The sequence below is a fragment of the Phyllostomus discolor genome, chromosome 6 (genome assembly GCF_004126475.2).
Source record: "Phyllostomus discolor isolate MPI-MPIP mPhyDis1 chromosome 6, mPhyDis1.pri.v3, whole genome shotgun sequence".
Taxonomy (NCBI): Eukaryota; Metazoa; Chordata; class Mammalia; order Chiroptera; family Phyllostomidae; genus Phyllostomus; species Phyllostomus discolor.
Window position 1 is genome coordinate 158,309,424 of NC_040908.2, and position 13,615 is coordinate 158,323,038.

The 13,615-nt window shown below is 40.1% G+C and overlaps 1 protein-coding gene across 1 annotated transcript; it reads right to left on the reverse strand.

Annotated features, from left to right (window-relative positions):
- Nucleotides 1–1,913: 1,913 nt before the first annotated feature.
- LOC114499062 (olfactory receptor 1052-like) lies at nucleotides 1,914–2,872 on the reverse strand. Its single transcript, XM_028515018.2, has one exon. The coding sequence runs from the start codon at nucleotides 2,870–2,872 to the stop codon at nucleotides 1,934–1,936; it is 939 nt and encodes a 312-aa protein (XP_028370819.1). The 3' UTR covers nucleotides 1,914–1,933.
- Between the last annotated feature and the right edge of the window lie 10,743 nt (nucleotides 2,873–13,615).

Sequence of the window (13,615 nt, forward strand, 5' to 3'; positions counted from 1 at the left end):
TGGCGTCCTCACCCATTTATGTACTTTCTGAAGAATGATGAAAGATATATTGCCAAGCCTCCTACCCTAAGATTTGTTGTTTCAGTGACATCTAACTAGAGGTAAAATGTTATCAAGTACCTCATTTTTGCATATATTTGTCTGTTTTGTCATAGTGTGTCACTGACATAATGCAGCTGCTTTGGATAATAGACAAGGAATGCTCCGTCCTTGAGCTAAGAACACTCACAATGTCATATAGGAGATGGTGATTTAATAAAGAATGATATGAGTACAACGCTGAAAGGAGATAGATGTCTGTGACTTAAGAATGGGACATTTGACTAGAGCTGAGAAATGTGTTGTTTCATTCTAATGATGTTTGAAAAATGTACATATAGCACACTTTATATGTTAAAGGGACGTGTGTGAGTGTGTGTATGTAAAGAGAAAGAGACCTAAATGAGAAGCCTTGTGCAGTATATTATTCTGTCTTCCATGAAGAAGAAGAGATAGCCTCCAGGTTTTTTTAATAAAATGGCAACCTTAAAATTAAATGAGTAATCTGAAAACCTGAGATTATACAATGTTTTTATAACAGCATGGTTATTCAGTAATAATGTAAATACAAAGTACAATCACCTTAAATTATAAAATAGATCTTAGCATTACTTACCATCAAATCATTAAGCAATGAACACAATTCAATTGTGTTTAGACTAAGGTTTCAGTTTATTTCACAGGTTGACAGAGAACCAATTTAAGTCATTACAACTGGGATAGTAATGTAAAACACTTCTTGGTTGTTTCTTTTTCTCCATCAAACAGAAATTTTTGTTTATAACTCTTCAACTTAAACTATATCAATTGGGAATTCCATGTTTTCAAAACATTGATCAGTGTAATGCTATGAACATGTTGTAAAGGGAGGTAAAGTAACATACATTAAGCACACTTGATACATTAAGAAGATAGTGACGATCAGAGAAGGTCAAGGTCCTTGATCCCCAAGCATCATTCATACAGTTTCTGTAGAGTTGTCAAGAGCATGGATCTATTCCCCAGAGTGAGGGCAAGAGGCAAATCCAGAGTCTGATGTGAAGGCTATGATGTGCCATATAAATGTAGAGCTGCTGATCCTGCTGACCCCTGGGGTAGAATGATCAGAAATAGAGGATCTGAGAAGTTGTCTTCATGACATGATCTGTGTCCCTGGCACTTACTCAGCCTTGGGCAAAGAAGTACAGGTGAATTCTGAGTAAAATGAACATGCTAGAATAAAACAAAAGAAAGCTATTTTCTTTTCCATTCACAAAGGCTGCTTTTTACATGTGTGTTGCAGGGGGAACACCTTCATTCATTCAATCAATGTTTTTGAATGGCATCCTGAAAATGAGCATTGTAAATGACAAAGTAGAAATACCAGTGAAAGAGACACACAAGAGCCTTGCATTTATGGGATTCTGATCTAAGCCATAAGAGTTTTAATTTATTCTTATTCATTCATTTACTACTTATTACTTCTAAATCTTATGGTGGGACATTTATAGGATGGAACAAGCACAGATGAAGAAGAAAATGAAAGTTAACTTGAACTATTAAAACTCCTTTCTGGCACAAGTTTATCAAGATCATTGCTTAAAAAAGTGGAACTTTAAATACGTAAGAAGACGGTACGGTGCTCGTATCAGTCTGGGATATATATACTCATGAATAGAGCAGAGTAGTACACCAAGATCCTCTTTGCAAAACAGTAGAGTAAACCTATTACTTCTTTCCTTTGGTTCAAAGCGATAAAGATTCATAATGAATACTCTTCACATTCAGATTACGCACAAAGGTGGGTTAAGGAATATCCACAATTGTATTTGTGAGACTATAGAAAACTGTGCCAATGTCCATAAACTTTAGTTGTCAACATCTGCAAATAAAACCTTTGTGACTGAACACACTTTCACCCAGTACTTGATTTAATGCCAACTGCTTTTTTCAGGGCACCTTTCACATCCTTATTCCTCAAACTGTAGATCAGTGGGTTTAACATGGGAATGACAACTGTGTAGAAAACAGAGGCCACTTTGTCAGTATCCATGGAGTAACTGGAACTAGGTCTGAAATACATGAAAAAGACTGTCCCATAAAATATAGCCACAGAAGTTAAATGGGAGGTACAGGTAGAGAAGGCTTTGTGTCTGCTTGCAGCTGACTTCATGTGAAGGATGGTGGTCATGATGTAGCTATAGGAGAGGAAAACAGTGATGAGGCTTGACACCGCAATACAACTACAGGAAATGGTCATTGCTATTTCAGTGGTGGTTGTGTCTGAGGTGGAGAGGGCTAGTAAGGGTGGCACATCACAGAAAAAATGATTGATGATATTGGACTTGCAGAATGACAATCGAGTTGTGCAATAGGTAAAGATGGTGGTATTCATAAAACCTGCAGTGTAGGCAATGGCCACCAGCTGGATGCACACTCTCCTGGACATGGTAACAGTATACAGAAGTGGATTACAAATGGCTACATAACGGTCATATGCCATCACAGACAGCAAGGCACAGTCCACAGTTCCAAAAACACCAAAAGAGAACATCTGCACCATACATAAGTGATATTCAATCTTCTTTTGCTGAGATAAGAAATCAGCCAGCATCTTGGGGGAGACAGAAGAGGAGTAGCAGACATCACAGAAAGACAAGTTGCTCAGGAAATAATACATGGGCGTGTGGAGTCGTGGGTCCATGCTGATTAGCATGATCATCCCCAGATTGGCAATCAAAGTGATGCCATAGAGCAGCAGGAAGACCACAAAGAGTCCCTGCTGCACATCCTGCCTGTCAGAGAGTCCTAAGAGTATGAAGTCTGTCAACACGGTGCAGTTCTCAATGGTCATCACTCAGGTATGGAAATCCCTGGTTGTGGAGGAAGGAAATGCAAGTGAAGGGCAAATCATGTGACCGTCTTAGCAGTTACACTGCTGGTTCTTTCTGTTTGTCAGCAGTTAGAAAAAGAGCTCAACAATGCACATTCTCTTTAAGTAAACAGACTCTCTGCAATATTTTCAATTTACTATAATTGATGAAATGATAGTAATGCAGCTTATATAGAATAGGTGCCACACTTTGGTACAAAATAAATAATTTTCAAACCTATATAGTATTTTTTATCTTATAGATTAAGAGATTGATGTCCTCAGAGTTGGCCAAGTTGTTCTTAGAATGATTTAGTTCAAATAAACCCCTATCTAATTATAAAGTTGTTTCTGTTCTTGATGTAGTATAAGTGTTGTTATATTCTGTAATAAAAAAGCATAGTGAAGTGAGAGGTGCAGATAATGAATATATTTCTCGATTCTTCCCCCCTTATCCAATACTGTAAAGCATGCAGATCACTGGCTTGTTTCTTGATGTATTGTGTCCCCACTTCCACATGATCCCCTGGTCCTATCCAGCCTCAATCTACAAGGAATAAAGATAGTCTGTGATCCAGGACTCCCAGAGCAGGGGCGCAGGTCAGTAGAGAAGAAGTTGGCGGGGTCCCTGTGGATGATAGATTTGAGTGCTCACACTGGAACCTGTAGGGTTTACCTACCATGTGCCCTTAGACAGAACTGATTGGGGGAGTGGTGTTCGGACCCCATAATAGGAATTCTTTTAGCACAGGTGACTGAGAGGCAAGTGTGGATTACTGTGTAAGACCCTCTACTCTAATCTGTTAGAATCCACTTAATCTATTCAGCAAAAGATCACATGTGCAGGGTGCAAGGCAATGTCCTCATGTGTCCACAGTCCCACAACCTCAGAGAGATTTATAGCTGACATGGGTCCCATCCCATATCCCTAGAAATTGTAAAATTGCTTGAGTGTGTTCCTGATCCCCTTCCTCTTGAGAATCTCTGAAATCTGCTTTCCTTTGCTTAAAAAACTTGGTGCTTGGAAGGCCAATTAAATTCTATGTTCTGCTGTTATATTTCACACAAAGCAGGCATTTTGTTTATAATATAATATGTGACTTCATCTATTCTTTGGGAATATGAGAAATATAAAATGGACAAAGAATTGCATTTATATAATGATGTACTAATCCTTATGCAGGTCTGTAAAAATCCTGGTCTGAACTCATTCAATTTCCTGTGATAGTAGAGATATTTTTTTTAAAGTTCATATCAAACTTTACATATTTATAAAATATGTAAAAGGACAGGTGAGAGAGTAAAAAAAATTTTCCAACTACCTTCATAAGTAATAGTCACATTTTGTTCTTCATTGCCATTTATGAATGTCTTTAAAATAATGAAATTGATAAAAGTAAGTAAAAATTTGCATACTATTGCTTTCCCTCAATTAGTTTCATAACATGCTTTAGGTCAAATAAAGATAAAAAGCTAAAGAAATCTAAAATAGAAATTAGAAAACCATAATTTAAACCTGTACCTGTTCCAGATCATGGATTTTTTGTTGCCTGCATTCTGTCTGCCAGAGGGTTCAGCACTGCCCCCTCAGTGACCTGGCTTATATCACCATGGCTTTGCCTGGACCCGGTGCTGGTCTCTCAGGAACATGGGACAGGTATAATAAGATGTTTCATCATCTATTATTCCCTGCAGGCTGGATAATTGAGAAAGAAACGTAGGACTTTTTAAAATGTTGCTTTTTTCCCCACCTACCTTATGGCCTCATGTACTTACTTAGCAATACTACAATGACCATACTGAACACTCTTTACTTCCAGCTCACCAAATCTTATACATGTATGTTGTTTCCATCTCTTAATTGACAAAAAACAACCACTCAAATTGCACACTAAGACACACATATACAAGGACGTTCACACTGAACATTTTTAGAAAATGAAGGTTTCTGTAAATACAAAAATAATGCACTATAATCATACTGCTTAAGGAAAACTAGATTTTGGTGTCTATTATAGAATTTTTAATTCAAACAAAAATTCCATGATAATAAATATAGTTTATATGCAAATAACTTTTCTGAATTATGTCAATGTAGCCTTTCTTATATTAATTGATTCATTCTTCAATTGCTAGTATCCTATAGATTTATAAAGAATCTTTATACCATCAAATTTTGATTTGAGTATAATTATACATTCATAATTTATCATAGCTATGTTCTTCTTTAAAATAAATTGTAAGAGATGAACTTTAAGGGCATATAAATTTGACTGTAAATAAACTCAATTTTGGCCTTTTTACCAGAGTAAGATGTTTTATGTTGTTTAATAATCACCATATATTATCATATTGTTATGGCACATACATCGTGAGTTGTTTTTAATAAAGTCATTATTTGATACAGAAATGGAAAGGTACTAGAGGTAATAAGTGACTAGAGTCTTTTAGACATTTTCACTAAATTCATAAAAATTGCTCAAAATAGGTGTTCTCGACTGTTTGGTAAAATTCATCTGGGAAGACATCTGGTCCAAGACTTTCAGTTGTTTGAAGTTTTTTGGTTACTGCTTCAATTTCCCTAGTTGTATTCTGTCTATTCAGATTCTTTGATTCTTCCTGATTCAGTGTTGGAAGATTGTGTGTTTGTAGGAATTTATCTATTTCCTCCTGATTGTCTGATATGTTAGCATACAGTTGTTTGTACTATTTTCTTACAATCATTTGTATTTTTTGGTATGGGGAAGAGGGATGTCTCCTGAACTGTTTGTGACCTTTCAGACTGGTGCAGCCATGTAGAAAGTATGCAGTTAACTAAAAAAAAAAAAAAAAAATTAAAATGAAACTGTTTTATGAGCAAGCTATTCCATTTCTGGGAGTTTATGCCTGGTAATGACACCAAAGGAAATGAGTTTCATTAATCTCCTCGTTCCTGGGAACAATATTAGAAGTGGCAATACCATAAAAGTCCTAGGGGAGAACATAAGCAGGAAAATTTCAGATATTTCAAGCAGCAATAATTTCACCTATATCTCCCCTAGAGAAAGGGACATAAAGGAAAGAATAAACAAATGGGACCTTATCAAATAAAAAGTTCTGCTCAGCTAAAGAAAACAGCAAAATGAAAAGGGAACCTAGCACATGGGGAAATGTATTTGCAAATGATACCTTGTACAGGGATTCGTTCTCCAAAATATACAAAGAACTTACAGGACACCACTCCAGCAGAAAAAACAACCCAATTAAAAAATGGGCAGGAGACTGCTGGCCAACATGGGGGCATAGATAGACATACTGTGCATCATCACACAACCAAATTAAGGAAACAAACAAACAAACAAACAAACACAGAACTGACAGAAAATTGAACTGTACAGAAGTTCAACAACCAAGGAGTTAGACACATTCATCCAGTCTGGTAGGAAGGGTGGAGTTGGGTGACTGGCCAAGTTGGGTGCGGGGCTGAGACAGGTCGCAGCAAAAACAAAAAAAAAAATGTGGTGGCTTGCCATTCCCAGGTGTACACATGGCAGCAGACAGACCCTGGGTTTAGGGTGTCAGTGGGCAGAACAAGTGAGGTGTGCAGGGATGTGGCTGACCACGCAGTCCCATATTGTGTGTAGACAAACCAGGCAAAGCTGGGGAACAAGATAGACCACACAACACAGGGCCCCAGAGTGGGAAAATAAAGCCGGAAAACACTGATTGAAAACACCTGAGGGAGTTGAGGCGCAGGGAGAGACTCCCAACCTCACAGGAGAGTTTGTTGGAGGGACCAACAGGGACCTAGAATGTATACAAGCCCACCCACATGGAAATCACCACCAGACAGGCCCAATATGCTTATGGGAAATGACTGAAGGGACTGAAATGTGAGAGAATGAGGAGGAAGCGCCATTGTTCCTTCTGAAACCCGTCTCGGACAGACAGTGTCACAATCCAGCGATGGGGTTAACCCGCCCTGGTGAACACCTAAGGCTCCAGCCCTCACACATAACTGATGTGACAAGACCAAAAAAAAAAAAAAAAAAAAAAGCCCAAATGGAAGAACAGATCAAACTTCAGAGCAATTACTTTTAAGAGATGAAGAGATAGCCAACCTATCAGATGCACAGTTCAAAGCACTGGTGATCAGAATGCTCACAGAATTCATTTATTTTGGTGGCAAGTTAGACGAAAACATGAAGGATATGCTAAGTGAAATGAAGGGAAACACACAGGGAACCAATAGTGAAGGGAAGAAAACTGGGACTCAAATCAATGGAGTGAACCAGAAGGAAGAAAGAAACAACCAAAAAGAAAAGAAGGAAAAACGAAGAAGTCAAAAAAAAAATGAGGAGAGGAGAGGTTTAGGAACATGTAGGTCATCTTTAAAAGTTCCCACATCTGAATTATAGGGGTACCAGAAGAGGAAGAGGAAGAGCAACAAGTGGAAAAGTTATTTGAACAAATAATAAAGGAGAACTTCCATAATCTGGCAAAGGAAGTGTAACAGGGTGCAGCCAAGAGGGTAGCCTCAAATAGGGATCTGTAATAAGATCCAGAGGAGCCTGGAGATAATTGGCTCCACACCACAGGGTCACACCTGTCCGGAATCTGGCAGCTGTAGGCAATTGTGAGAGTGTAACAGGGTGCAGCCAAGAGGGGAGACTCAAATAGGGATCTGTAATAAGATCCAGAAGAGCCTGGAGATAATTGGCTCCACACCACAGGGCCACACCTGCCCAGAATCTGGCAGCTGTAGCCAATTGTGAGAGGAGCCGGAAATGGGGCTGCAGAGGAAGATTGGCACCGGGATTTAAACCGAGACGCAGCAGCCATTGAGGGGGAGAGAGATGCGCAGCCCTGCAAGAGAGAACCCCACAGCTTTGGCAGAGTGAAGACTCCCTTGGCCCTGAGAGGAGAAGGAGAAGCATGTGGACTTGACGTAGTGTAGACTCCTGCAGCCCTGAGAAGAGAACCACGCGGCGGCCCTGAGGAGAGAACCACCTGGCCTGGCAGAGTGGGGCCCCCACAGCTTTAGAAGGGGGAACCACCACCTGGTTTTAGCAGAGATCCCGGTGATTCAGCCGAGGGTGCCGGGAACCCAGGGAGGTCTCCCAGTCAAGAAGGAGTACTAACTGAGAAGAACCAGAGGACTAAGCCATGGACTTCTATTTCCTTCCCTGAGATACGGTACTCTGGACTGGGCAAAGGGGGAAGGAAGGAAGGACTGTGTGTTTGTGGGTGTTTTAAGGGACTTTGGGATTTTGGTGAAGACATTAGGTCACTACTTTAAGTTTGTATATAGCATTAAATAAACGTTTCCTTTCCTTTTCACAAATCTCTGGCATTGAGAGACGTCTTTCCTCTGGCGGCGGGCATAACGGACCCGGGGCCTTCTTTCAATAATAGTATATCATCCCAGGCCCCCCTTGTTGTGTGTTCTGTAACAGAAATAGACTTCTAGGAAGTCCAGGAAGCTCAGAGAGTCCCAAAGAAGTTGGACCCAAGGAGGAACACACCAAGGCACATCATAATTACATTACCCAAGATGAAAATGAAGGAGAGAATTCTAGAAACAGCAAGAGATAAGGGGACAGTCACCTACAAAGGAGTTCCCATCAGACTGTCAGCTGCTTTCTCAAAAGAGACCTGACAGGAAAGGAGGGGCTGGTAAGAAGTATTCCAAGTCATGAAAGCTAAAGACCTCCATTCAAGATTCCTCTATCTAGAAAAGCTTTCATTTAGAATGGAAGGGCAGATAAAACACTTCTCTGATAAGGTCAAGTTAAAGCAGTTCATCATCACCATGCCCTTATTATATGAAATGTTAAAGGGACTTATCTAAGATAAAGTAAATAAAAAGTATGAAAGGTAAAATGACAGCAAACTCACAGTTAGTAACAACCACACCTAAAACAAAAGCAAAAGCAAACTAAGCAAACAACTAAAACAGGAGAAAAACAACAGAAGTGGAGATCGCATGGACGGTAATTAACAGGGGTGTGGGAGGAGGAGAGGGGGGGAAAAGGTGCAGAGAATAAGTAGCATAGAGGGCAGGTAGAAAATAGAGAGTGGGAGGGCAAAAATAGTATGGGAAATGTAGAAGATAAAGAACTTATGAGACATGGACATGAACAAAAGGGGGGAATGTGGGTGGAAGAGGGTGTGCAACGTGAAGGCAAATGAAGGGGGGAAATAGGACTACTGTAAAAGCATAATCAATAAAATAAAAAAAAGACGAAACAAATTGAAAACAGATGTTCCAATGAAAAAGAAAATGGAAAAAAAGACATGAATTGAGAATTCTCCAAAGAGGACATACAGAGGGCCCAGAGACACATGAAAGGATGTTAACCCTTAGAGTGGGGCAAATTAAACCCATAATGAGATACCACTCCACACCATCAAAATGGCCAACATAACCAATCAACAAACAAGTGCTGGTGAGGCTGTGGAGAAAAGGAAACCCTAGTGCACTGTTTGTGGGAATGCAGACTGCTGTAGCCACTCTAGGAAACACTAGGAATTTTGTCAGAGAACTAAAAATGGAACTGCCTTTGGACCCACCAATTTCCTGCTGGGATTATGCACTTAGAATCCTGAAACACCAATTCAAAAGAACCTATGCACCCCAACATTCATAACAGCACAATTTACAATAGCCAAGTGCTGGAAGCAACCTAAGTGCTTATCAGTAAATGAGTGGATCAAAAAATAATGGTACAGTTACCCAGTGGAATACTATGCAGCAGAAAGAAAGAAGGAGGTCCTACTCTTTGCAACAGCATGGATGGGTCTGGAAGCATTAAGCTAAGTGAAATAAGCCAGGTGTTGAAAGACAAATATCATAAAATCTCACCCACATGTGGAACCTAATCAACCAAACAAGTGATCAAACAAAATATAACCAGAGACATTGAAATAAAGAACAAACTGTCAGTAACTAGAGGGGAGAGGGAGTGTAATAATGCAGCAAAATAGGGGAAGGGTTATCAATGAACATACATAAAGGACACATGAACAAAGTCAAAGGATGGTAAGATCGAGGATGGGAGGAGGGGATGGGTGATGCTGGTGGGAGTAGTGGGGGAAAATGGAGACAACTGTAGTTGAACATCAATAAAAAAGAAAGTACTCATATTTTAAAGACATATTTGCTTAAAAATGCAGTAATCATTTATCAGTGAAGTGACATTATCACAGAAATACTCCTTAAAAGTTGGTCTGTTATTTCCCAAAAATATACTGGAATTTATTGTAGATAAGGCAGCAGTGGAACTAAACCTTTTAGGACAATGAATTTCAGAAGTTTCTTAGAATCTAATGGAGCATACATAGATTTGCTTTCAGGATAACCTTTTTGGGATGTAATGTGCAAGAGATTACTTAAGTGGAAAGTATATAGCTAAATAAATTTAAAATAAATAATGTAGCCAAGACAAACAACAGATAGAACACTACCAGAATGACAAAAGCTGTCTACTTGAGGATATCCTTTTTGAAAAAACATTTTATTGATTTGTTTTTAGAGAGAGGGGATGGGAGGGAGAAAAAGAGAGAGAAAAACATATTGTGAGAGGGAAACAGCAGTTCATTGCCTCTTGTGCACTACTCCACAGGAGACTGAACCTGCATTCCACTCCTGTGCCTTGATTGGGAATCAAACTGGTGACTTTTCATTTTGCATATGACACCCACCAAACTGAGCCAGACTGGTCAGGGCACCAGAAATCCTCTTAAGTCACTTGTCTCTTCATCCAAATATGTAATTGCATTCTTTACTCTTATCATGGTTGAATAGTTTTGAACTGAGCACAAGCAGACACATAAAGTATGTGCTACTGTAGGCAGTTATACACTTGTTCACATCGTTGCATTTAGTTGCAAAGATGGATCCCACTGGTATAGAGCATTCTTTTGTACAACTATATTGATTGTATTGATCTACTTTAACCAGCATGGGAGGCAGCAGAGTTGTTTTCTCTCTTGTTATTTCCAACAATCTTAGTGTGAACACTCTGGTAATGCCCTTTGGTAGACAAAAACACCCATTTATCGTGTATATAAAACCGGGAGTTGAAAATGTCTGTGGGTGTGTATTTAAAATTTAGATTTAGTAAATATCGTCATACAGTTTTGCATGAAATCTGCCAATACATGTGGCCGTATCACGCTACCCTTGTGTGAGTGCCTTGTTGAACATCCTCACTAATAACTAACAGGTTTTTTTTCCTTTAAATGTAGCCATTATTTGGAATGTTTGATATTCCTGACAACGAACAAAGTTGAATATTCACTTTTACAAACTGTCTCAAAACAAAAATTCAGAACTGAAGGCTTGTGAAGTAGACCAGCTTGATGGCAGTGAGACTCCTGCATCCCAAACTCTGTCTGCTCTCACTGCAAGTTCCAGGTCAGGTCCGGTTTGCCTACGCCTCTATGGCATTCCATTGGAATGAGTGTATTCCCAGCCATCTGCCATTGCTCAATCATGCCCAGTGGGTACGTGCACTGATAGCCTCATGTTAATATAATCCAGGATGCAGTAACTTGAATAAAGAATTAAGATGATTCAGCTTCAGCCCCTCATTTGACAGAATGGAACCTGAAGTTCCAAGAGAGTGGTTTGTTGAAGGCCACAGATAGAGTGAGATAGGAGGAGGCATTTGGACTGAATGTCATTGTCAATGTCTATGCAGTAAGGGCGTGGTTCTACACAAGATTTCAAGCTCACTTGAGTATGCTGCCCCTTCAAATGGAGCCACAGGCTTATAGACATCATGAGAATTATATCTGTTTTGATTTAACAAATCTTGCTAATGATATATTATGACACATGCTATTGGGTTCGATTATTATACATAGACAGTAACTGTCATCCCTAGTAATGCTTGTGTTTGGAAGTATTAATGCCTGAGCAGAAATAAGGAATGATAGTTCTTTTTTTTTTTTATTTATGTTTAGAGAGGGGAGGAGGAGAGAGAGAGAGAGAGAGACAGACAGACAGACAGAGACAGAGACAGAGACAGAGACAGACAGACATCAATATGCGGTTGCTGGGGGTTATGGCCTGCAACCCAGGAATGTACCCTGGCTGGGAATTGAACCTGGGACAATTTGGTTCCCAGCCCGCGCTCAATCCACTGAGCTACGCCAGCCAGGGCCAGAATGATAGTTCTCTTACTAGTCTTACAGTGAAATACAGGGTTACAATATGTAACACTGATTGATTACACAAAATTTCTGAAGGAGACTATGCTCTGGGGCCAGAGATGGGAAAGGAAAACTACAGATGGTGAGACGACAGTGTGGTTGCCATCTGGGGAATGAACCCTACTGAAGTTAGGAGTGTAAGTTGAAAGCATATCAAGAGTGTCTGGAAAGAGTCCAGCCATTGTTAACATAAGAACAGCTTGTGTCACATCATTGTAACCTGTCAGCCAAAAAGAGTGGACTGGGATCCCCATGAATGGACAATGAGCACTTTCCTACACTAGTTGGATGGTAGAAGCCACTGAATGAGCATTTGTGTTGTGTGGCCAATGCATTCACAATGACTAAGCAAGTAGAGCAAAGAATCTGCATCACATTTGATATTAAGCTGAACGTATCTGTGTAAACTGTTAGGATAGCTCATGAGGACAGAGCTACAGGCAACTGGTGATTGGCAGCTTCATCTGGACAATGTGCCCCCTAGTGCATCATGTGGCCTGCAGGGCATTTGACTAAACATCTGATCACCCAGGTGACTAAGACCCCTCCAGCCCTGATTTGGCACCCTGTGACTCTGCCTTTTCCCAAAACTAAAATCAGCTTTGAATGTAATGAGATTTCAGAGCCTCAAAGAGATCCAGGAAAATATGACAGGGCAGGTGATGGCTACTGGGAGAACTGTAAGAGGTCCCAAGGTGCCTACTTTGAAGGGGAATGAGATATCATTGTCCTTTGAGCAATGTTTCTTGTATCATGGGTCTCCCTGAGTAAATGCCTCTCTTTTTCATGTTCCATGGCTGGATACCTTCTGGACAGACCTTGTACACCTCAGGTGAGTTTGAGTGGAGAGATGGAGTAATGAGGGAAGCCTTCTGACAGTGAAAATGTATGTTGGGTTACAATGTGGATTACTTTACCCTTTATTGCAATGGAAGCTATCTTCCCAAAGAGGGAGTTGTCTATGCAGATCAGTGGTGAGGTAGGGCTCTGGCCAAAATTGGGTTTCAGTAGAGAAGAATGGAATGGTGACCTATAAGTGAAGAGAATCAAATGCTTTTTTCTAAATACTGAGCAGAAAATGTCCAGAGTACAAGACTTCACTGTAACAGATAAATATTAGTTTCTTTGTATCTAATTGTAACATTATAGCCACAGTCCTTGGGACAGGGACAAACAGAATTCCACGAAATGAGGCACTCTAAGATTAATGATCTGAACTCATTTCTTGGCAGTGTGGGGTCTGGGGTTAGACTAATAGAGTAGGTCCAGGGATTTGTCCTGCACATGGGAATAGTGTGGGCAGCATAGGTGGCCATGAGAAAACCTCCATGCAGCTCTAAGAGTGAAGGCAGGGTCAGGACAGACAAGTTCTGAGATGGATGGCAGAGAGCCCCACAACCTCTGAGGCTAGGATGCACACAGGAATGTGACTGTGGGGTGAGCAGGCTCTACTGCAGATGAAGGTGGATCCTGGAGACTTCACTCCCTGACATGAGTACAGGAAGGATACAGTCTCTTCTTTCAGCA